The sequence below is a fragment of the Gossypium raimondii genome, chromosome 1, assembly GCF_025698545.1.
Source record: "Gossypium raimondii isolate GPD5lz chromosome 1, ASM2569854v1, whole genome shotgun sequence".
NCBI lineage: Eukaryota > Viridiplantae > Streptophyta > Magnoliopsida > Malvales > Malvaceae > Gossypium > Gossypium raimondii.
Genome location: NC_068565.1, coordinates 46,851,372 through 46,875,927, shown reverse-complemented (window position 1 = coordinate 46,875,927; position 24,556 = coordinate 46,851,372). Strand labels below are relative to the sequence as shown.

Here is a 24,556-nt window from a genome sequence, read left to right as displayed (position 1 = left end):
TGCAGGCAAAAAGTGAGGAAGAATGAGGGAAAGAAGAGTTAGAATGGAGGTCGGAAAATTTTTTAATGACATGGAAACACAATATTATATTATTCGTTGGAGACTATGGCTGATGTGGTAGAAACTTCATGGGCTACAATCAATATTCTGAAAATATATGTATCATATTAAAATATTTGCTAAAGTAAAAGGTTCATTCATACTATTATCCTTTAGATTTATATCAATTACTACGAAGAATCAAAATAGGTGTTGGTGGGTCGTTGCTAGATCTAGATGTGGGCCAACCAGCCGAGTATTAGTATAAAATATAGATGATGAACTGGGTCTAATTATCTTCCATTAATGTTTTTTTTTTACAATGAGTTCTGTGCTCAACAACAGTGAAAATGGCGAACCCCCAATAACCCCTCTTGACCAAAACGCCAACAAAAGAAAATGATGGCAGCAGTTGCTTGGAGGTCTTTATTGCCTGTAATAATGATCTCTATTTTCATGGTATACGAAGAGTGGGTCTCATTCCCTTCTTGCAAACTCCTCCCAAGCACCACCTACAGTCCCGACAAACATGTCGAGAACGTAGATGATTCGCTGGAGGATCTTAAGGTTATGATGGTTGCCAACTTGCTCTTGCTTGGCTCTGAAGCTGGTTTTGTCAACCTCTATTTCAGAGACTATTACATGTCCAAGTTTTTCAAGGTCAATTTTTCTTTTTGTAATCTCTGTTTGCTTTTATCTTATGCTTTAAGTGAAAGTGATGTTAATTATTGAAATAATGATCTGGGTTCATTGAATTCTTTAGGGAAATGGGATATTTTGTTTTGAAACATGACTTGGCCTTGCTGGATTGGAGGTGTGAAGTTGCCATTGATGATAAATAACATTCATTCTAGAGTAGAGATATATAGGGATTCCGAAATGCCAGTGTATTTAGGATCTTTTTAATTTATTTCTCCTATTCTGGAAGTTGCAAAAAAGAGAAGCTAGTAAAAAGCTAAACCATGTTGATTAAAGATAGGGAAATAGTTAAACTCATAAGGTAATCAAATATAGTTGTCCTATCTATATGATCATACATTTCTCTAGTCACGGAATAAGCTTATAATTCTTTTTCATTAAAACATGCTTGGTTTTGTATTTTTATTTAAAAAAATTTGAAGTTAAAGATATTGATAATCTTCGCTAATATACAATGCAGAAATCTTTTCAGAGTTTGAACCCTGATATGCTACTAGTCTTAGGTGATGTTTCTGCGAAAGGGTCAGAGTTGTCGAGAACTAAATGGTTATCGGTGCTTGATCAGTTTGATAACATGTTGGGTCCATTTCTTGATCTTCCTTTACATGTTATTCTTGGTGATAGGGATGTTGGAGAGTGTAGTGGTCTTTGTGCAAACTCTGTTACTTGGATAGCTAGGAATTTTCCGGGGTTGGATTCATCGGGATGTGGTGCTTTCGAAATTAGCAATATCAGCTTTGTTTCACTTAACGCTGTTGCGTTGCTTTGTGGTAACAATAAACTCCGTTTTGATGTTGAGAAGGTTATAGAAAGGGAAAGTGTGGGTCGACAAATGGAAATAGAAGGCATGGATGAAGCAAACAATGGGTTTGGCATGTTTAGCGAAATGTCCAATGACTTCAGGTGGAGAGTAAATGCTATGAAATCCGGTTCTGGTCCTGTCCTATTACTTCATTTTCCCTTGTATCGGTCGGGGAAGACCCATATATGGGAAGGTAGTACTTTCAAGTCTATCATTGATCCATCGGGCAAAGTTCCAGCTTCAGCACAGCGCGAGTAAGTTTTTCTTATCACTGCATTCTATATGGCTTATCATGGAATAATTCCTTAATGTTAAAAGTTGCATGTCTGCACTTCAGTTTCGGTAATTGGATGTTAAGGGTATGGTATTGAACCTGCTATCTTAATATTCAGTTCCCAATGGCCAAGTAATTATAGATTGAACTGTCATCTTTCTACTACCTGGTCAATCATGGGTCAAGGCCATTTTATTCGTGGGATCATGGGAGATCAAGGGGATGAATAATGTTGTTAAATAAAATAATTTAAGCGAAATTTTGTGCACTTCTGAGATCTGGGTTAGCATGGCATTCCTTAATCATGTCAATGGAATATATGCATGTAAACTGAATTTTTACCATGTAATATTTTGTTTTTATTTTTATTTTCCACTTCTGCTGCAAAGCATTTTAATCAATAGTTCCAATTTTCTTTTCCTCCAGAGGCTTTTCTGGGACCGGCCCTTATGATCTATCACAGACTGTCCCACCAAATGCTACTGAATACATTTTTCATGCTCTTAAACCTAGGTAAGCATCCACCAGAGAATCTGCAAGGAATTTTCTGTTTGCTTGTCTTTGCACTTTCTATTGTTACCTAATTGTATGTATGTCTCCTGCTATTATTTAACCGTCTTCAACTACCGATAATAATTCATTTTCCCCTTTTCTGGCATAATTGTATGCTTTGAACGAATTTGATATCTTTTAGATTGCATCTTTGGAGGATTAGATGTTGACTAACTACATTTTCAACAAATTAAGTATCACATAATAGAACTTATTATTACCTACTGGCATCTTTGATGTTAGTTAGATATGGCTGCAGGCACAAAAGTAACATTGATGAAGTAGCTACATTATTAACTTTGGGAAGTGAAGCAAATTTTTCTTTTTGTCGAATGTCTGTTATTTCCCTTCTTGTTATAGAATTTTCTATTGCTTTAAGAGAATATCTTCCAGAACTGACATGGAAGTGGATTTTATGTTGTGACATCAATTTCCTTTTCATTTTCTGTATGTAGGATTATTTTTAGTGCTCACACACAAGAATTTAGTGACCACACTCACCCAGATGGGACTCGAGAGGTAACAATTCCAGCCATGACATGGAAAGTGAGGGATGATCCAGGTTTTATTGTTGCAACCTTCCAAAGGAACAAAAGTGCAGTAAGTGTCACCTATTGCTCTGTTGCTAGGGAATCTCGTATACTAATAGCCTATAGTTCTGCTCTGGTTCTGTTTCTATTCTTTATTGTTGTATCAAATACACTAGAACCAAAAGGTTTAAGTTGATTGTTCTGGAATACTTGCCAAACATTCTATGTTGTGCACTATTCACATTAGTGTCATCTTTTAACATAGCTGGTGATTTAACATCATAATCTTATTGATGGTCACTAAACTAACTATAAATATGACTAAGGCAAGCGCACCAATCGAACAATAGTATAGTTATGGTGAGTAGGGAATATCGTATCCACGAGGACTAAAAGTACTAGTAATTATCATTTTTCTATTATTTAGTTGACAAATTGGAGTGATTGTTTTTAATCTAAATTTACTAATCTAATTTATCTAGTAACGCAACAGAGAATAAAATAAGAAAATAATCAAAGATAACCAATGGGATAGACAATACCTAGGAAAAAAATCCACCTAAACTTCACCTATTATTATAAATCTAGATTAAACGATTTATTCACTTGTGTCTTGATCTGTAGAAATCCCTAAATTATGTTAATATCTCTTTCGAGAGTAAGAACAACTAACTCTAGGTTAATTAATAGAAATCTCTTTCTAATTAAAGATTTGACTCTAATCCGGTAGATTTATGTCATCCTATTTCTAGGATTGCATGCAACTCCACTCAATTATACTAGATCTACTCTTAAATAGGGACTTTTACCCCACTGAAATAAGCACATTAAATATGAATTAATATCCCAAAAATATTAAAACACGAAATAAGCATACATAATTGAGAATAAGAATCAAATATTTATCGCGTAAAACAGAAATTAAATAATAAGGTTCATCATAGTTTTCATCCTTCCTAGGTATCTAGGGAATTTAATTCATAATACTGAATGGAAACATCTCAAAGTTAAGATAACCACAAGACATAAAGAAACTCAATAAAACTTCGAAAGAAATTAAATAAAGATCTTCGATTTTGAGGGGGTTCCACTTCCGAGTTGATCCCGATGGCGTTCTTCAAGTGTTTTCTTTGATCTCCTCTGGTTGCCCTCTTAGGTCCTCTTCTAATTGGTATTTATAGACTTTAGAATGTTCAGAAAGCCTAAAAATTGGGTTTTTCCGCGTATTTGGGAAGTAGGGTGCGAAATCGACACGGGCTGGCACATGGGTGTGTGGCCTGCCTGTGTGGAAATGCCCAGGTCGTGTGGATACTGAAAACAGCTCTATTTGTCCGATTTTGGCTTTTTTTTTCTCTTTTCGCTCCCAAATGCTCTCCTAAGCATAGAAACATGAATTTAAAGGATTATTAGCATCGAAATCACTAATTTGCATAATTAATCATCCAAAAATACATTAAGAATGAGATTAAAATATGTTACTTTTACAGCTTATCACTTATCATATTTCAGGGGTTGCTTTAAACAAAAAAATCTGCTTAGGTGCAGAATGAAAATTTGATATTAGTTCGAGTGCCATTAGTTTTCCTAATTTTGTTATCTGTATAGCTGATTGTTGTTTATGAAATTGTATTGCATTGATTTGCAAGTTATACCTGAACGATAAAGCGCTTAGGGCAATATCTGTTTGGCTAGTGGTTGTGATTTCCTATCTGGTGATGCCTAGCTTCTTGGCTACTCAAATTAACTAGAGATTGTTTGGCTATCAACCTGCTGAATTTGTCAGTCCGTGTAACACCTCAAACCCGACCGAGTAGATTCGACCCGAATCTAGCGTGTCACATTAACCACCGATGTGACTCTCCATTAACTCCTAACTTAACCTCCAATACACCACTTAGAGATAACATGCGAATAAGGTGTTTAAACTTTAACAAAGCAACGGAAGTCATGCATTCATATAACATAAGAGTTTGCATGCAAAATAGATCAGAGTACATAATCATGCAAAACAATAATTGTTATAGCAAAACAATAATTGTTATATACTTAGAAACATTTATAGTTTCGCATCACTTAAACCTTTCACATAACATTCAAACATAGCTCAACTACCTTAATATCATAAGAGATCGCAGGCCAACACACAAACATGAGTTCGCAGTTCAATATAGGTTCGCACAAAAACATGAATTCGCAAGATACAACAGTTCGCATACAACGATATAAAACTTTTAAGTTCACAACAGTTCACATAACACCTAAAATTCTCATAAATTATAGTTTCACTAATTATTAGTCTTTACAAACAAGAAAAAATATGCATGCAAAAAGGAATATTACACTTAAACAGGGTTCTCGCAAACATGTAAGGGTTTGCAAAGGTAAGGGTACGCATGTCAATATGGTAAGCATACCTAGGGTCTCGCATGTAATAAAACTATCACAATAGGGGCACGTTTGTAATCAGCATACAGTGGTTCACATGTAAATAAATTAACACTACAAGAGCACACAAGTAATTTATGCAACATAAATGGATCACAAAAATACACATGTATGAATAACATCAATTTATTAATAATGGAAATAGAACATATGTTTCTAGACATGGTTTGCAAGAATAAAATTAACTTAAAAATAAAACATACTAAATTCAACTTTAAGTAAATTGTTTAGTAATCAAATCAACGATATAAATATTGTTATAAACAACATAATAAAGTCCTATCACTCGTCGTTATGTTCGCCAATATTAGTTAGGTGCTTCGCCAGATCGTCAACCTCGTCAATGCTATTCGAGACTTACTTACTTGAGAAGTAAGAGAAGAGTGGTGAGTTCATTGAGAACTCAGTGAATAATCAGAAACGTTATGCTTTAAAAATAGTGTTTGAAAACAGTAGAAACTTTAGTTTGTAAACGTTTTGCGTGTTGGGTTCGTGGGTAGGATTGCGTGACCCATTTCGCATCTTTCAACAGAAAAACATCTTTTATGGAAACAGTGTTAAAAAAAACGATGCTTATTAATCATTTATTTGAAAACTTGCTTTAAAAGGAGCTTGCATTAAACTTGCGAGACCAGTTTTGTTCAAAATCATTTAAAAACCTGAGTCTGGGCTCGCCTTAGGCCGCGAAGTTAGCTCGTACATAATTTTTAGAAAACTTTAAACAAGGTTTACCTTCGGTTGCAGGACCAATTCACACATCAAAATCTCGAAGAGTCAACCTTTGGTCGCACGACTGGTTCGTTAAATAGAGTCTTTGTCTCGTTGAATATGTTTATATCCAACCTAGTTAGCAAGAAAGCACATAGAATGAAACATATCACAGAAAACTCGTATATAGAGCTAGGCTCACTGAGAAGCAAAACTTTGTCTCATTGGATATATAAATACCCAACCTAGTTCGCAAAGGAACACGCTGAATGAAATAGAAGCTTAGTGAACACTCACACTTTTTGGTACACAAATGAGAGAGCTTGTACAAAGCTGAGCTTTAATAGAGAGCTCGCATAAAGTGAATTGAAAAACATTTGCTTATAAAAGCTTGCACGTTAAGTGCCTTTAAAGCACAGTTTAAAAACTGTTCTTTTCAAAACATTCTTAAAACATTGGCTCGTATAGGAGCTCGCATAAAACTGTGGTTTAAAATCATCCTTTTAAAATATAGTTCCGTAGCTTAAACAGAACTTTTCAAAAAACTTACTTTTGGGTTTCGAAATCAGAGTTTCCTTTTTAGAAAACATTACAGTTAACATAATAAATAACATAATCGGAGTAATCTCAGACCACTCACTGAAAACGAAGAAACTTAAATGAATTTGGCTTTACCTTTGTCCTTGTTAGAAGATGGTCTGGTTGGTTCGCAATAAACAAGAAAATTACTAACAGAGCATACAGATTTCACACATGCAAGCGAACCTAGCTTTTGGGACGATCAATCCTAACAGGACAGAGACTTACCCGAATTGCTATGAACAGAATCTAGAACAAAGACTTTGAGGATAGAATATTTAGTGAAGAATTTCATAGAGTTAAGGGTTGTATGTATAGACTTAAGAGTGCTAGATATCTTTGGATACCCTATTTGACTTAGAAAGTTGTTACTTGCACTTAAAATATTCCTAAATATACTAAATCACTTTTTCTTAATTTGAGTCTGACTGTATCTTTAACCGGCAAACTCAGTTCGCCACACAAATTGGCGAACCCCAACTCGCCAAACAAACTAGCGAACCCCAGCTTGCCAACACATTAATGAACCTGACTCACAGAGAAACTGGAGAACCCCATACCATATCATTTGGAGTGCACTGCTGCCGGTGAATCCCCTTACTGAAACTCTCTTTGTGAGCACCCAGCTTGCCTAACTTTGGCAAACTCTCAGTTCGCCCGACTTTTGGCAATCCCAGTTTGTCGGAACACTGACAAACCTTCACTTCGCACTACGAAAACTTCCGACCTCGATCTTGGGATGTGACAGTCCTCTCCGTCCTTGTTCAGATCATAATTCTTGAAAAAACTCAGAGGAAAAAATTCAGTTCAATTTCTACTGCTTTAGTTTACAGATTTATAAAGAGAGAAATAATCATTTTAAAGGAAATAAATCCTAATTCCTAAGAATCAGTAATTGATATCCTAATTTCCTAAGAATCGATGAATCGAGATTAGTTTCTATTTACAAGAGAACTAATAGTAATAAGGTAAGATTTCTATCCTTAATTATAGAGATTCCAACACTCCCCTCAAGTCGGAGTGTAAATGTTAATCAAACCCACTTGCCAATAAGTTCTTCAAACATGTTTCGCTCAAACTCTTAGTTAATATGTCGCAACTTGTTCTCTAGTAGGTAGGTAGGTGATGCATACTTCTCCGAGTGTATTTTTTCTTTTATAAAGTGACGATCTATTTCCACATGTTTGGTCCGATCATGATGCACAGGATTATGTGCTATCTTGACAGCAGACTTGGTTGTCACAAGACATCTTCATAGGTCCGTATAAGGCACTTTTAGTTCTCTCATAAGTCTTTGTATCCAAACTCCTTCGCATATATCATGAGATAGTGCTCGATACTCGCCTCTGCCTTCTTGCATGCTACCACAGATCGTTTTTTGCTCCTCCACGTCACGAGATTACCCCAAACATAACTACAATAGCCGCATGTAGACCGTCTATCATTAGCGAGAACCTTGCCTTGATCATGTCGATGTAGACTTCCACGCTTGGTTGTGAGTCTTCTTGAAGTACTGTGCCTTTACCAGAGTTCCTTTTAGATATCTTAGTATTCTATATGCGACTTCAGTGCTTCTCCTCGGGCATGCATATCTTGACTAATAACACTCACATCAAGACTATGTCAGGACGGGTGTGAGATAGGTAGATGAGCCTTCCTATTAGACGTTGATATCTCCCCCTGCCGATTTCTTCTCCATCCTCATTAGTTCCCAATTTAAGGTTAAACTCCATAGGAGTTTTAGCTGGTTTGCTGCCTATCAAACCAACTTTCGATAGTAGATCAAGAACATATTTCCTTTGGGAAATGAATATACCTTTTTTCGACATTGCTACCTCCATACCAAGAAAATATTTAAGACTCCCCAAGTCTTTAAGTTCAAACTCTGTACCAAGAAATTCTTTCAATCTCAAAATTTCGCTCGAGTCATTTCCTGTTAATATTATATCGTCAACATAAACGATAAGGATGCAGCATTTACCCTCTTTCGAGTGCTTGTAGAACATGGTGTGGTCTGCCTGTCCTTGAATGTAATTTCTGCTAGTCATAGCTTTTGCAAATCGGCTGAACCACGCTCGTGGAGATTGTTTCAGCCCATACAAGGACTTCTTCAACTTACACACTTGGCCCTTATTTTCTTCAAACCCGGGTGGGAAATCCATGTATACTTCCTCATTTAATTCCCCGTTGAGAAAAGCATTTTTTACATCCAATTGAGTCAAGTGCCAATCAAGGTTGGCAGCAAGAGATAGCAGGACTCGAACGGTGTTTAGCTTGGCAACCGGTGCAAACGTCTCGTTGTAGTCGAGACCATAAGTTTAGGTGAATCCCTTAGCCACAAGTCGAGCTTTGTATTAGTCTATACGGCTATCGGGTTTAAATTTCATAGTGAAAATCCATTTGCACCCTACGGTTTTTTTTCCTTTAGGTAGATCCGAGACTTCCCATGTTTCATTTTTTTTAGGGCCTTCATTTCTTCCATCACGGCTTGTTTCCACTCAGCTGATTCAAGAGCGTCTTCTATATTTTTTGGAGTTTTTACAGAATCAACATTAGTCACAAAAGCTTTGTAAGACTTAGATAAATTTCCATAGGATACAAACCGAGAAATAGGATGTTGAGTGCAGCTCCTTGTACCCTTTCGAACTGCAATTGGAAGATAGATGGATGGTGACGGAGGTGGGACTTCTGTTTCAGAACAGTCCTCGGTTGGAGATGTAATTGGCACTGCTGTATCAGTTTCAGGAGAACGATTCCGTCGGGAGTAAACCTGTATTTGCTGTTTTCCTTGATCAGGTGGCTGTTGTACTTCGGTGGAGGTATTGTTATTGGGAAGGACGGTGTTAAATTCTTGCTGCACAGGGGAAACAACAACTAAATGTGGGATAGGTTTGTTTGTGATAGTAGTAGTAAGACTAGGAGGTATAATGAGGAGAGTATTAAGGGTCTCATCTTCGTTAAAAATCTCCCCCTGAAGATGAGATGCTGCAAAGTATGATTCATTTTCAAAGAAGGTAACATCCCGAGAGACAAATATTCGACGCAATGTTGGTGAGTAACACTTATAGCCTTTTTGTGTAGGGGAATATCCAATGAAGATGCAGGTGTGGGCTCGAGGATCAAGTTTGGATTGATTTGGTTGATGGTTATGGACAAAAGCTTTACAGTCGAATATTTTGGTTGGAAGATTAGGAACATGAAATAGAGGGAAGGCCTTTAAAAGAGTATTTAGAGGTGTTTGGAAATTGAGGATCTTTGATGGCATTCAGTTTATGAGATAACAGGCAGTGAGGACAGCTTCTCCCCACAAGTATTTTGGAACATTCATAGTGAACATTATGGCTCGAGCCACAGCAAGGAGATGACGATTTTTTCTCTCAGAGATCCCGTTTTGTTGAGGAGTGTCAGGACAAGAGCTTTGGTGTATAATGCATTGGTCAGAAAGGTATGGACTTAAGACAGAGTTGAAGTATTCTCTCCCATTGTCAGTACGAAGGGTATGTATGGTAGAGTTGAATTGGGTTCGAACCATTGAGTGAAAATTTTGGAATACTTTGGGTGTTTCAGATTTTTCTTTGAGTAGATAGATCCAACAGACCCTAGTATGATCATCAATGAATGTTATAAACCATCTAGCCCCTGTAATATTTTTCACTCGGCTAGCTCCCCATAGGTCACTATGGATTAACGAAAAAGGTTGGGACTGAATATGTGGTTTTAATTGGTATGGCACACGGGTATGTTTAGATAATTGGCAAATTTCACACTTCAAGGAACTAATACTTTTATTTCGAAATAACAGCGGAAGATTTTTTTCAAATACACAAAGTTTGGATGTCCTAACCTACGGTGCCATAACATAATAGTGTCCTCTTTTGAAGTGGATAGAGCCAATCCCCCTTGTGTACTGTTTTTATTCCAAATATATAGTCCATCATCAACTTTAGCGATGCCAATTATCCTCCCGATTTACATTCTGTATCACACAACCAATTGCGAGAAAATTCAACAAGAACATTTTCATCCTTAGTAAGTTTACTAATTGAAAGTAAATTACAGGACAAGTTTGGGACATGTAGGACTTTATCGAGAGAAAACTCTCATCATTTGTACTTCTCCTATTCCAGCCATAGGTGAGTAAGAACCGTCACTATGCGGATTCGGATTTGTTATGACAAGGAGTGTAGGTGTGAAACAACGTGGAGTCACTGTCATGTGATCGGGCGCTTGAATCGAGTATCCAAGGAGATTGATTATTAGATTCAAAAGCAATGTTGAGGCGTACCTTGAGTGGCTAGAGATCCATGAGTAGTGGGAGTACCAAGTATCTTATGGAGAGTCTCAAGCTGTGTTTTGGTTAAGCGAACATCAAAAACATCATCAGCAGTAGTGGAGGAATTAATTTCACCTTGAGTGATTCCCTGATTGATATTCTGAGTTATTTGTGATGTCTCAGTTTTAGAGAAATTTTCATTGATATCACCCATTGGAGGACTAAACCGAAGGAATTTTTAGGAAGGGAAATTAGAGAAAAAAAAATAGGATCGAATGAATCCTAAAGCCCTAATGCCATGAAAAAACTCAGAGGAAAAAATTCAGTTCAATTTCTACTGCTTTAGTTTACAAATTTATAAAGAGAGAAATAATCATTTTAAAGGAAATAAATCCTAATTCCTAAGAATCAGTAATTGATATCCTAATTTCCTAAGAATCAGTAACTGAGATTAGTTTCTATTTACAAGAGAACTAATAGTAATAAGGTAAGATTTCTATCCTTAATTATAGGGATTCCAACAATTCTGATATACTCTTTGTTCTCCATAATCAAGATATTAGAACTTTCTTCCTTAACCATCAAACCATCTTCATTGGGTTAGCTAAGGTGCTCAGGAGGGCTAAGTTCCAAGTTCCCCATTCTCCTGTCTTCAGATTCACATTCTGGAATCCCATAAATTTGTTTCGTGGGATTCAGTTTCGCATCCTTGAATACCTAATATATATATATATATATAGAGAGAGAGAGAGAGAGAGAGAGCAACACCGCATGCCTTCCTGCCATCCCTCCAGAGTTTTGAACTCCAACTTTGACTGTAAACCTCCTCTTCTCATTGCTGTTGGTGTACATATCTGAAACTGATACAAATCTGATAGGTTTTGGCTTCCTGTTAGTATGGTTCAGGAATACTGTTTGAAGTAGAGCTTTGTTTGGGCGATGGGGAGGAATTTGTAAGAATAGTTTGAGAAGCTGTGCCCATAGCTGAAGTTGAAAATTTTGGGCCTTTTATAGATTCTGTAGGAAGATGGTTCAGTGCACATTCTCATGTATGTCATCGGTGTTTTGATGAAACTTTGTTGGTATCTGAGTAACAGGCAAATTTTCACTTGAATTGAAACATGTATTGTAATATTGTCATTAATCAATAGTGATGGATTGCGTCTCCTAGTTTTTTGATTCAAAGGATTGGAGCTTATCCTACAATCATAACTGAGATCACCTGGGTTATGGTCACCAAAATAGATGATTTCTGCTAGTGTTAGTCCTCCAGTTTTATGTGTCAGTATTGACGTCCTCCAGTTTTATGTGTCAGTATTGACGTCATCTTCATGACTCTTTTAACATAGGTCATGAGCCTCTTTAGCTTCCCTGTGAGCGGCAAGTCCAGACGACCTCTCTCGTCAGTTTGAACAACTTTTGTAACAGCATCCGATCTGTTTCTTTAACTCTTTTAAGTTTTTACTGCTGCTCAGTGCTCCTTTGTACTTTGTCGAGAAAATGAAAGCTATTATATTGTAGTTTGGTTAAAAAGAAAGAAGAACGCTATTAATTTAGACCCATGTTCTTCTGTTGTTTGGAAGTTTAGATATATGGATAAAATTAATTGGGTTTAGACGTTTGATTTCATGTTTATTATTCATGTCTTGAAAATTTTCAAATCTAATCAATCAAATCATGTAAGCATTCTCTTATCCTCTTGCATGTTTCTATTGATAAAGTTGAAATTAAAGAAAGCAATCACCAAAATATTTGTAAACTAGAAATTAAGAACACTGTGAGAGTGATAGCTTAAATAGAGTGGTGATGTGAGTGATGGGTTGGGGAGGGGGCAGCAGGCTTCCAAGATTACTGCTTTAAGGTTCTGTTTTCATTCTTTTACTGCATTGCTTTGTTCCTAATAGGGAAATAGCATTGTAGGGAATACAAAATCATCACTCATAATTTGCAAGCAAGAGAAAATTATTCTTAAAGGAGACAAAACAGCTTTTTTTATTGGAATAGCAGGATTGTATTTCCCGTGTTTTTGAGAGCCATTCCTTTGTATCATAGGATGACTGTTATCTCAGATTCTTTGTCTTCAATGCTCAAGAAATGAGAACCTTCCTCAATGACCATCAAACCATCTTCATTGGCTGTGCTAAGATGCTCGCAAGGGCTCAACTCAAATTCAACATCTGCTCTTTCCCCAGCATTCAGAATAACACTCTGGAACGCAACCAGTTGTTTTTCAGGCCTCCCATTACCAGCTTTTGCTGACCTGACAAATAGCAAAAGTGGGTGCCTACCTGCCATATCACCATGGTTTTGAGCTCTAACTGTGACTGGGATTCTCTTATTGCAAAGTTCTGTTCCTATCTCTGAAACTGGTATGTGTTTGAGAGCATTTGAGTTCTCAAGCTCAGCCTTTGGAGACTTTACTGGATGGTTTAAATAGACCGTGTTTTGTGCGACAGGGAGAAATTCATAAGAATAGTTTGAGTAGCTCAGACCATAACCAAATTCAAAAACCTTTTGTCCTTGGTAGAACCTGTAAGTGCGTCCAGGATAGCCTGATGATGGTTCAGGACGCATTCTCATGTCTGTCATTGGTACTTTAACAAAACTCTGTGGATACCAAGTAACTGGTAACCTCCCTCCTGCATATAAATATGAAGCTTATAGCTTTAGTAAATTTATCTCCAGTATAAGAATGTCTTATTGCCTTTGTTAGCATACAAGCTTAATGAATGAGTATAAGAGTTCACCTGGATTGTGATCACCAAATATAATTTCTGCTAATGCAAGACCTCCAGCTTCACCTGGATAACCAGCCCATAGAATACTTCCAATGTGTTTATCGTATTTGGCAAAGCTTATATCTACTGGACCTCCAGAAAGAAGCACCAAAACAACTGGATTCTTAGCTGCTCTTGCGACTATAGAGATCAGGTTCTGTTGCTTTGGTGAAAGAACCAAGTCTACACGATCGAGTTCTTCCCTCTCTTGGGTTTGATCCAATCCCATTACTAACACCACATATTCTGCCCCTTTTGCTACTTTCACAGCTTGGTCAGTCAAAGCATAAGAACAGTTAACTGCATTACAACCTGGGTGATACGTGATGTCTTTAACATATCTTTGCAACCCTTGCAGAGGTGTAACAGTTTTGCAAGGAGGGCCTGCATAGTTGCCAAGTAGTGTTTTTGCAGAATTGGCATTAGGGCCTATTACTGCAAGAGAAGCAGTTTTTGCTTTCGAAAATGGGAGGAGTCTGTAGTTGTTTTTTAGAAGGACAATGCTGCTGCGAGCAGCCTCAAGGGCAAGATTCTGATGCTCTTGGGAACAAACTTGGTCTGGACCAATCTTACCAAAAGGCTGTTGAAGTGGATTGCCATCGAAAAGCCCCAGTCTCATTCGAACAGAGAAAAGGTTATGAAGGGCTCTATCTATTTCAGATATAGGCAATTTTCTCTTTACGACAGCTGATTTGGTGTAGTTCTTCAAATAGTTACCACAGTTGACATCCATTCCTGTGAATTCATCGATCAAAAAGTTCAGATTCATATGATGCGTCTAGCAAGAAAAGCATCAGAATGATGGAGACACCATCACAGTCTAATACATGGAAAAATTTGACCATACTTGGGTCAGATACATACAGATATTCAATACTCGTACTTGTAACATAGAAGAAAGCTATTCATACCAGCTTTAAGAACATCGGCTACTGCATCCTCTGGTAATTTAGCATATCCTTGTTCCTCATGAATGATGGAGACAGCATCACAATCAGATGTTATGTACCTGATTATATTTAACCAAAGAAAACCACAAAGTTTGTTATCTGTTTGAATTATAACCTGTATTTTTGTGCTATTAACAGTCTTTGTCATTATTACCCATTGAAACCCCATTGTGCTCTGGCTGTTTTTGACAAGAGATTGTAATCTGCACAATTGGGGACTCCATTAACACGATTGTAAGCACACATTATCCCACTGGCTTTACCTTCCTCTATGCAACTCCGAAATGGAGGCATATATGTATCTGCTAAATCCTGTAAACTAACCTGAAATCCATAATAAAAAAGAGGAAGGACATAATAATTAAACGTAGCAGTCCAATAATCAATCAAACTGAAGCAAACAAACAAATATTAACCTTTGCATTAAAGACAAAACGGTTGACTCCTTTCCAGTTATCCAAATCATAAGCTGTAAAATGCTTACAACAAGCTGAAGCTTGAAGATGATGGCCAAGTTTCCCTCCTTCAAAAGTATCCCCTTGTATCCCTCTCACGAACGAGACTGCATATTTCCCAGTAACAACAGGATCCTCACCTGGTGTCTCTTGCCCTCTTCCCCACCTAGGGTCCCTAAATATGTTAATATTTGGTGCCCAAAATGTCATCCCCGTTGCTTGTCCAGCATTATATATGGCTCTAGCTTCCCTTCCAACTGCCTGCAAGCCATCATAAACACGTAAACACGAGATATTAATAAGTAGAAAAATACAAAAAGGAAATGGTCTTTATAAATACTTGCCTGACCAATGCGGTACCAAAGATGAACATCGAAGGAAGCAGCAGTGAGAATGACTTGGGGGAAACTAGTGGCGGACTGAATGGTTCCGTTGAGACTCATACCAGTATGTAAAGTGGGGAAATAGGCAACACCATGTAAGGCTTCGGACCACCATTCATACTCGGGGATGCCGAGCCTAGGAATGGGTGGAGCTGAGTTAGCGAGTTGGGATATCTTCTCATCTAGTGTGAGCCTGGAGATGAGATCTTGGACTCTTTGGTTGATGGGGAGTGTAGGTTTGCAGAATGGGTAAGATTTGGTTAGTGGGTGAGATGAATCGCAGGCAAATGGCGGCCGACTTGACTCTGCTAAGATAAACACCACTGTACTAATGTGAATGAGGACAAAGGGATATTTCAACTTCATCTTCGTTACTATTTTTTGAGCTGTGAAGTAGAGAGCAGGAAGCGTTAGCGTTTTTATAAGACCGACAAGGTCACTGTTCTCATTCCATCTACTCACTCATTTCTTACAACTTGTTTGTTTTTCTAAACTTTTATTTGAATTTTTCGGATAAAACAAAAATTTACATTAAAAATTTACTTCTTTTAATATATATTTTTATGTTTAAATATTATGTAATTTATATTATTTGAAAATTATATGCTACTTACATGTGACACGAAAGGGTATCGGATCTTAGGATCCAATAGTTCTTTGGGAGTTTACTTAGTATTGGAGGCTGAACTTTGAGATATCTTTGAGAATGTGTCTCTTCTATTGAAACAGGGGTTCAATAGAGTATTGATTATTAAGAAACAGTTCAAATTATTCAGGACAACAATTCAAGAAATTTTAGTTCTACTTTGGTTAGGCGTATACACCAGTTGCTAGAAAGGGCAGTTCAATGGAGCATCCAACATGTGCCAAAATAAACAATAAAGTTGCTGATTTTCTCGCCAAATTGAATCGAAATGATGAAGATAGTTTACTTTTGTTTAGGGGTTTTAGGTCTCTTTATTAATTTATAAAATTTTAAATTAATAATGATAAAGTTACACTTTGGTCTCTCACAAAATAATAAAAATTTAATTTAATCTTTTAAAAATTATAAAAATATAAATTATTAAAATAATAAAATTATATTTTTATTATCGTAAAAATATATAATTTAATTCTGCTTATAAAATTTTCTAATTTCGAAAAATAAGATAGAATGTTCTAAATCCTCACTTGTCATCTTTAATATCAACTTATTGATTGATGGATGTAAGAGATGATATACTAAACCAGGTAATCACTTCCATTAATTCAATCCAACTTTAGCAATGATGTAGATTGGAGTGGTTTGCAGTTAGCCAATATTGGTCCACAGCTAGGGGGATCATTGTAGAGATTTTCTTTAAAATTATTTATCGTTTAATATAATAAATATTTTAAAATGATTATAAAGAAACTGATAAAAATATCTATAAGAATATTGATGTACATATTCTTCTTCTATTAATAAATTTATAATTTCAAATCTTTTTAATATTTTTATAAAAATAAATTAATTATTTATCATTTTAATAGTTTGTTTTTTTTTAATTTTACCTTTCTCCTATAGTTATTTTTGAATCCAAACACACCCACCATTAATTTTAATCTTATTGTTATAGTATCCAATCTCTGTCCCTCCAAAAAAATTGTGTGAAAATTTTAATCTTTATCTATAATATATGGAATAATTTTTCTTTCTAATTTAGATTTCAATAAATATTTTATGCCACCTTCAATTCCCAGAGACATCATTATTGAAAGGGTTGGGTAGACCCAAACATGTAACTTAAAACAAACGGGGAAAATAAAAAAAAAATAAAAAAGGTTTTAGGATATACATTTGAAACCGACAATAAAAAAAATAACTTAAAACCGACAAGTAAAAAGTAGATAAAATAGAAAACCGAAGTAGTTTCTTAAATTAGGATATACATTTGATCTTAGGGACTTCTGATAAAATTATTATGGCCGACATTTTGGGGGTTTACGAGTAAGTCCCACATGCATCAGATTATAATAGTAACCGGCAATTTATCATCTCCTACAACCAAGAAATGCCTTCCTTCATCCATTACCATCACCCCATACTCATTAGCCCTACTTAGATCCTCACAGGGACTTACCTCAAACTCAATCTCACCCCTTTCCCCTCCACTTAGAACCACACTTTGGAACCCAATCAATTGTTTCTTCACCCTCCCATCTCCAACCTTTCCTTGCCTCGCAAACAACAATACCGGATGTTTACCGCTCATCTCCCCATCATTTTTCACTCCCACACCAACCTTGAACTTGTTTTCATCACACACTTGCGTGCCTACCTCCGATACAAGCTTGTACCCTACGGAATCCCAGCTCCTAGTTGTATGTAAACTTGATGAATGGTTCAAGTAAAGATTCTTTCGGGACACATGAGTGAATTTGTATGAATATTTTGAGTAACTAAGGCCATAGCCGAATTCAAACACTTTGTCTCCTTCATAGAATCTGTAAGTGCGACCTGGATAATCCGAAAACGAGTCTGGTCTCATTCGCATGTCTGTCATTGGTACTTTGGTATAATCTTGTGGATACCAAGTTCCCGGCAGTCTCCCTCCTGCATGTATACAAAAACATGCATGTAGTGAACTAAATAGCAATGAACGGCAATATTATCAATGCCTATTTGTTACCTGGATTATGATCACCAAAGATTATTTCGGCAAGGGCAATACCACCTCCTTGTCCGGGATAACCAGCCCACAAAATGGCTCCGATCCTGTGATCGTCCTTGGCAAAAGATACATCAATTGGACCACCAGAGAGAAGCACCAAAACAACTGGTTTCTTTGCGGATTTTGCGACACTGGTGATGAGTTCCTGTTGCCTCCCAGGAAGCAATAAATCGACACGATCAAGGGCCTCTCTTTCTTGAGTTTGGTCTAACCCCATTATCAACACCACGAAATGTGCTCGTTTCGCTATATCGACTGCTTCATCAATCGCAATGCTCGAACAAGAAACAGTATCGCAACCCCGGTGGTAAACGGTGTCCTTAACGTAGCTCTGTAGAGCTTGCAAAGGAGTAGTAGACTCGCATGGAGGACCTGCATAGTTTCCTACAAGTGTCTGCGGGGATTTTGCATTAGGGCCAATTACAGCCAGGGACATGGCTGACTTCGGAAGCGGAAGGAGCTTTGCATGGTTCTTCAAAAGGACAATGCCGTTACGAGCGGCTTCGAGTGCTAGAATCTGGTGCTCGGGGGAGCAAATTTGATCGGCCCTGATGTTGCCGAAAGGATTGTGCAGCGGATTGCCATTGAAAAGTCCTAACCTCATTCTAATAGCAAAGAGATTATGGAGAGCTCGGTCTACCTGGGATTCAGGCAGTTTTTTCTGCAGTATTGCTGATTTCGTGTATTTCTGCAGGTAGGATCCGCAGTTGACATCCATGCCTGTGAAATGGCATCTAAATAAATGACAAGAATGAAATTTTATAAAATGCTAAGTGTCATTTGGAGCACAGAAATTACATAGACAACTATCACCTTTGAAATTCTTTTATGATGCTTGATACAGATATGATCATAGATGAATTATCAAAATTTGGTCGGATTTTTTTAAAATCCTATACCTACACTCTACCCATATATAAAAATGGGGTGCACAGCACTTAAAAATAAAATAAAACAAAGGTTTAATTATGCCTCAATCCCTATTTTCTTCGTATTTTGAAATATTGTCACTTTACTTTTATTTTAGGAATTATTTGAAAATTAAAGTTCAATTGATAATATTGATAATGAATTTTATGAAATTTGAATACGTTGCATTATAGTATCCAAATATCTTATTTTAATTTTTAAACCAAATAAGTAGGGAGATTAATTTCTTGGAATTAAAAGTAGAGATTAAATTTCAAAAGTTGAAGGTACAATGACCAAGGGCATAATTAGATAAAAAATAAATAGGGAGAAAGCAACATTAGTCCCTAAACTTGGTAACTTCTCCAAAATTGGTTCATGTACTCTTTTCTTGTTCACATTAGTACCCAAACTTAAATCCTAACAAACAATTTAGTCCTTTTTTAAATACAATTAAGATGATTTTTAAAAAATATATATTCTATATAAAATCTAAATTTATAAAACATATATAATAGAAAAATATAAAAATATAAAAATAATAGAGATTTATATAAATTACTAAAATTGCACGTCTAATAATTTTAATTTAAAATCTCAGTTTTAGATATATTCTTTTAGAATTTTGACCAGATAAACCTGCATTTATCCCACTCATTTTGAACATGCATTTTAATAATTTTTTACGTTTTCTAATTTCAAATAAAAATTAAATCTTAAAATTTGTATTATTTTTAATTATTTTTAATATTTTCTAAAAATTTATAAATTTCTTATAATCTATTTTTATTATAAATTTTATTTTTTAAAAGAAATTCAGATGTTTCATGTCATTACCTTTTAATGGTGTTTAAAAAAACTTAAACTACCTGACTGAATCCAATTTAGAAGGCTAATACACAAAAAAAATTATAAACCAAATTAAAAATTATCAAATTCAACAACTAAAGAGTTGCTTAAATAAATAAATAAAGAGTTGAAACTTACAAAAAAGAAAAATCTAAGCATCCGAAAGAAGACAAAAAGTCCTTAAAAAACGTATAGGATGATAGCGGGTGGAGTCTTGAGTGCAATGGTTTATAGGATAAAGAAGATTATAATACCAGCTCTTAGAACATCAGCCACAGCATCTTGGGGTGATTTGGCGTATCCTTGTGCGTCATAGATGATGGCCACTGCATCACAGTCCGATGCTATATACCTGTTTACCATTTCCATTATTCCACAATTCCCAAATAAAAGCATTCAAACCAAAAATATATTACCCTTTGAAATCCCATTCGCCTCTCACCGTCTTTGACAAGAGGTTGGGGTCTGCACAGCTTGGCACTCCATTCACTCTATTGTATGCGCACATCATGCAACTCCCTCCTCCTTCCCTTACGCACTTCTCGAACGGTGGTTGGTATGTATCCGCTAAATCTTGCACCGTAACCTACCATTTCACAAATACAAACAACTTGCTTCAACAGTTTCTTCTTCAACCAAGTTGGATTTTACGTTACTTACCCGAGCATCAAAGACAAACCGGTTCATTCCCTTCCAGTTATCCAAATCATAAGCTGTAAAATGCTTACAACAAGCTGAAGCTTGAAGATGCTGCCCAAGTTTCCCTCCTTCAAAAGTGTCACCTTGTATCCCTCTTATGTACGACGCTGCATATTTCCCTGCAACAAGTGGATCTTCCCCTGGTGTTTCCTGCCCTCTTCCCCATCTGGGGTCCCTAAATATGTTAATATTTGGTGCCCAAAATGTTAACCCTTTTGCCTCTCCTGCATTATATATTGCCCTTGCTTCTCTTCCAATAGCCTTCATTAACAAGTATTAGAGTCTTGAAGATTAACAAAGTTTAGACTATAAAGCAAGGAGAGAAGAGAGAGAGAGAGTTACTTGTCCAATGCGGTACCATTGATAAGCATCAAAAGAAGCGGCAGCGAGAATGACTTGAGGGAAGCTAGTGGCGGCTTTGATAGTACCATCGAACTTGATGCCAGGGCCGACATTGGAAACACCATGCAGTGCCTCCGACCACCACTCGTAGGCGGGGATACCAAGTCGTGGAATTGCAGGAGCTGAGTTAACAAGTTGAGAGATTTTCTCATCTAAGGTCAACCTGGAAACAAGGTCCCTAGCCCTTTGAGTAACGGGGAGTGTACTTTGGCAAAATGGGTAGTTTTTTGTTGTTGGGTCTGATGAATCACATGAAAACGGGGGCGTAGTTGTTGAAGCAACATGGATGAACAATGTTAAGGAAACCAAACACAGTTGTTCAAACTTCATTGTGGAGGTTATCAGTAGTGAAGCTGAAGCTCAAAGTAACTTCCTATTTCCTAGTGCAGCGACAAGTGAAGTTGTTTCAGTTAGATCCATTTATCAGAATTGTTAATGACATGCTTGCCCTTGCATTCAACATTTCCAAGTCGGTATTTTGGGTAATATGTAAAGATTAGCTTTCTTCTACCTTTTTCTTTTCCTTTTTTCACGGTTGGGTCAGCACCGAGGGTTACGTGCGAGTGTAACGGTTGTAACTTGTACCAAAATAAATGATTAAATATTTAATTTTTGGCATGAATTTCCGAAGCTTTTACCCAGAAGATTGGGCCAAAGTACTTTTCATTTCAGCAAATATTTCACTGTATAAGCCCAACTAACAGAAATCTTGAATTCTCCAGGAGGACCCAAATTGACGGGGGAAGAAAGCAGTGTCATGTATGTTCATCGCATAAATCTATACTCTCAAAGAAGGTTGATCGCTGAGATAGGTAATGTTACATGTATGTAAATTGCTACCATGCGCTTGTTTCAGCCAAGTTATGTTTCTAACGTTATCCATCTAAGGATTTAGTTTTTGTATTTTGAGTTACTTATTTTTTATTTTTTAGATTATTATTGTATTGATTAAGTTTGGTTATTTTAAAATATAAAGAGTTATTATATTATCACATATGTTATATCATATGAGTATGCTATTTTGACATATTACTTGTAAATAGTTTTGTTTATGGACCAAGTCATGTCAAGACCCAATTCCAAAAAAATATTAAGCTTTGGGCCTTCTCCACCATTTCATTATTCAAAATATAATAATAAATTTAAATATATATTTTATATTAACATTTTATACTTGTTCAGTTTTACCCAAAATTTTGTGAATTGTTCAGTTTAGTCCCTATATAGCCCCAATTATTTTTAGAAATTTTATTCACTCAATTGAGTCCTTGATATTATGAATATGCTAGAATCTATTATTTAATGACTAAATTGCTCTTGTTATAATGTATAATATGTGAATGTTACATATCTAATGTCACTGTAATTCTGATAAATTGACATTGTTATTACTACTTCTAGCCTATTGAATACATGTTAAGTATGTCTACTGTTTCTACACAACACTGTTACAAGCATGTCATATTGTATTGCATGAGGTGAGATGAATGAAATGAGGAAGTACTGATATTTTAATAATCTGCAAACATTGGTGGTTCATCCACAACTTACTACCAGTTTATTTGTAAACTTTTTTATCTGAAAATACTGGTGGTTTATCCACAAATTTTACTTGTAGTTTATTTACAAATTACTGGTGGTTTATCCACAATGCGTTGTGTAGGGATGGATGAGTTCTAAGGAACTCTTACTGTGGTATGTAGCGGAGTTGGGTATGATCTTTTCTGATAAATTGAAATGCATTGTCATTCATAAGAATTTACATGCAAAATTGAAAATTCTGAAATATTATACTGATGTGTTGATCTGAAAAAAAAATCGATACTCCGATTTGCTATACAATTGTGATTATTCTATGAGTTGTTATTTTGTATGTTTTGTCTACTGTTCTGCACTAATTTTCTTGTGAAAGGAATCACATTGAGCCTCTTAAGCTCACCTCGCTTAATTTCCATCTTTACAGATAACCCGTAAGGTTAGGACGCAGACTTGGCATCCGAAAGGTCTCGGCTCGAATTAATATTTTCATTAAAAGTATTTTTGACTTAATATTATAATTTCCATTATTTAGAATTGTATTGTTTTATTTGATTTGTGGCATGGGACTAAGTTTTTGGTTTTTTATTTTATTTTTTTGCATGCATGGTATTAAGTTTGATTAGGGTATCGAACTTTGAAACTTAAATTAAAGAGGCATGAAATTTGGTTTTAAATCAAAACCCCATCGAGTATCACTTTTCCTTTGCGTTAATATGGAAATGAGATTTGAAATACACATAAAATTGGAAAACAACTTTTGCTGAGTAAACTTTAAAATCCATCGTTTTTGGAAAATTATATATTTTAGTGAAATTAAGATAAAATGCTAGGTTTTTCTTCAAAGATAGATAAATGCTTTTAAAAGATTGTTTTAAACTCCGAAAATTTTTACTTGGCCATTTCGGTGACCAATGTAGCTTTCAAAATTTGGTCGTAACTTCTAGGCCGGGTTTGGGAGGTTACAGTTTTTTTTTAGAATTAAGGCCAAATTGACAAAATATGTAAACGCCAAGGGCTAAACTTGTTTCTATACCAATCAAAATTATGTACAATTGATGCAAAGACATTAGCGCCATGATTAATTGTTCTTAGTTGCTTATTTTCAAAATTGATATGGATTAAATTGCTCTAATTTTTTTTGAGAGAGATTAAATTGATATGGATTAAATTGCTCTAATTTTAAAATTTTCAAAATTATGTACAATCGATTGTGCGTATTAACTTTATAATAATTTATAACATTAGTTTTATTTAAAATCATTAATGAAATGAAAAAAAAGTAATGTAACTACAAAATACTTTTAAAAATATTTAATTAATTTTGAATCAGTTATATTAATGTTGTTTAATCTTTAAAATGTTTAATATTAAAAAATACAAAAATCCATCATGGTTTGAATATTAATATTATTTTATTATAATTTAAACAATATTATATATTATTATAGGTTATTTATTTTATATATTTTTGTTAATTAATTTATTTTAATGTTAAAATTCTTAATATTCAAATTTTTTATAATTTTATATTTATCTTTGCTCTACTTTAATCAAGGATGTAGTTAACTCTTATTATATTTTAAAAATATAAATTTAATTCAATAAATATTATTAATATGTGTACTTTTTTAAGCTATGATTTAATCTTAAAATTTAATAGTCAATAATTTTAATATTATAATATTAGAAGTTAATTTAATTAAGAAAAATATTAAAATAAAAAAATTATTTAAAATCAATTTTATATTTAACATATAAAAATTCTAAAGAAAATAAATTTAAACAAAATGCATGAAATAACTTAAAAAGAAATTAAAAAGTAAAGGAGTAATTTAATCAAATTGAAAATTAATGCTTCAAATAAAAAGTGTCACGTGTCAACAAGCTGTAATATGAATCTGATTATTTATTTTGTTTTTATATACAACCTTGTAATATATAACTGATGGATTTGATTTAATATGATATCTTTTAGTATAAAATTTAAGCGATTAAG

At 35.2% G+C, this 24,556-nt stretch overlaps 3 protein-coding genes across 5 annotated transcripts; 1 reads left to right on the top strand and 2 right to left on the bottom strand.

Moving 5' to 3' along the window:
- Positions 1–271: 271 nt before the first annotated feature.
- LOC105786127 (uncharacterized) lies at positions 272–22,010 on the top strand. Of its 3 annotated transcripts, none has more exons than XM_012612437.2 (5): positions 272–699; positions 1,199–1,794; positions 2,241–2,327; positions 2,822–2,966; positions 12,251–12,523. In XM_012612437.2, exons 1-5 carry the CDS (start codon positions 439–441, stop codon positions 12,311–12,313), a joined length of 1,152 nt encoding a protein of 383 aa, XP_012467891.1. In that variant the 5' UTR covers positions 272–438; the 3' UTR covers positions 12,314–12,523. The 3 variants fall into 3 exon arrangements, with proteins under 3 accessions (XP_012467891.1, XP_052490618.1, XP_012467890.1); XM_052634658.1 differs by lacking the exon at positions 12,251–12,523 and adding an exon at positions 21,744–22,010 and having other exon boundaries at positions 275–699; XM_012612436.2 differs by lacking the exon at positions 12,251–12,523 and having other exon boundaries at positions 275–699; positions 2,822–3,175.
- LOC128042978 (probable beta-D-xylosidase 7) lies at positions 12,750–15,905 on the bottom strand. The gene is made up of 6 exons (XM_052634651.1): positions 15,424–15,905; positions 15,045–15,340; positions 14,783–14,952; positions 14,590–14,687; positions 13,649–14,413; positions 12,750–13,540 (listed from the first exon to the last, which is right to left on the bottom strand). The coding sequence occupies exons 1-6, from the start codon at positions 15,830–15,832 to the stop codon at positions 12,948–12,950; spliced, it is 2,331 nt and encodes a 776-aa protein (XP_052490611.1). The 5' UTR covers positions 15,833–15,905; the 3' UTR covers positions 12,750–12,947.
- On the bottom strand, positions 17,336–21,423 carry LOC105787084 (probable beta-D-xylosidase 7). Its single transcript, XM_012613530.2, has 6 exons — positions 20,962–21,423; positions 20,581–20,880; positions 20,337–20,506; positions 20,175–20,272; positions 18,121–18,882; positions 17,336–18,044 (listed from the first exon to the last, which is right to left on the bottom strand). The coding sequence occupies exons 1-6, from the start codon at positions 21,349–21,351 to the stop codon at positions 17,455–17,457; spliced, it is 2,310 nt and encodes a 769-aa protein (XP_012468984.2). The 5' UTR covers positions 21,352–21,423; the 3' UTR covers positions 17,336–17,454.
- Positions 22,011–24,556: the final 2,546 nt, after the last annotated feature.

What these genes read in the sequence shown, in the direction of transcription:
- LOC105786127 (XM_012612436.2), top strand. Translation starts at nt 439, where the DNA reads ATGATGGCAGCAGTTGCTTGGAGGTCTTTATTGCCTGTAATAATGATC. An exon ending in CCAGCTTCAGCACAGCGCGA is followed by an intron (nt 1,795 to 2,240) that starts GTAAGTTTTTCT and finishes CTTTTCCTCCAG; the next exon opens with AGGCTTTTCTGGGACCGGCC. An exon ending in TTTCATGCTCTTAAACCTAG is followed by an intron (nt 2,328 to 2,821) that starts GTAAGCATCCAC and finishes TTCTGTATGTAG; the next exon opens with GATTATTTTTAGTGCTCACA.
- LOC128042978 (XM_052634651.1), bottom strand. Translation starts at nt 15,832, where the DNA reads ATGAAGTTGAAATATCCCTTTGTCCTCATTCACATTAGTACAGTGGTG. An exon ending in GTACCGCATTGGTCAGGCAA is followed by an intron (nt 15,341 to 15,423) that starts GTATTTATAAAG and finishes GCTTGCAGGCAG; the next exon opens with TTGGAAGGGAAGCTAGAGCC. An exon ending in GCACAATGGGGTTTCAATGG is followed by an intron (nt 14,688 to 14,782) that starts GTAATAATGACA and finishes AAATATAATCAG; the next exon opens with GTACATAACATCTGATTGTG.
- LOC105787084 (XM_012613530.2), bottom strand. Translation starts at nt 21,351, where the DNA reads ATGAAGTTTGAACAACTGTGTTTGGTTTCCTTAACATTGTTCATCCAT. An exon ending in GGCGAATGGGATTTCAAAGG is followed by an intron (nt 20,273 to 20,336) that starts GTAATATATTTT and finishes AATGGTAAACAG; the next exon opens with GTATATAGCATCGGACTGTG. An exon ending in CTTTGGTGATCATAATCCAG is followed by an intron (nt 18,045 to 18,120) that starts GTAACAAATAGG and finishes GTATACATGCAG; the next exon opens with GAGGGAGACTGCCGGGAACT.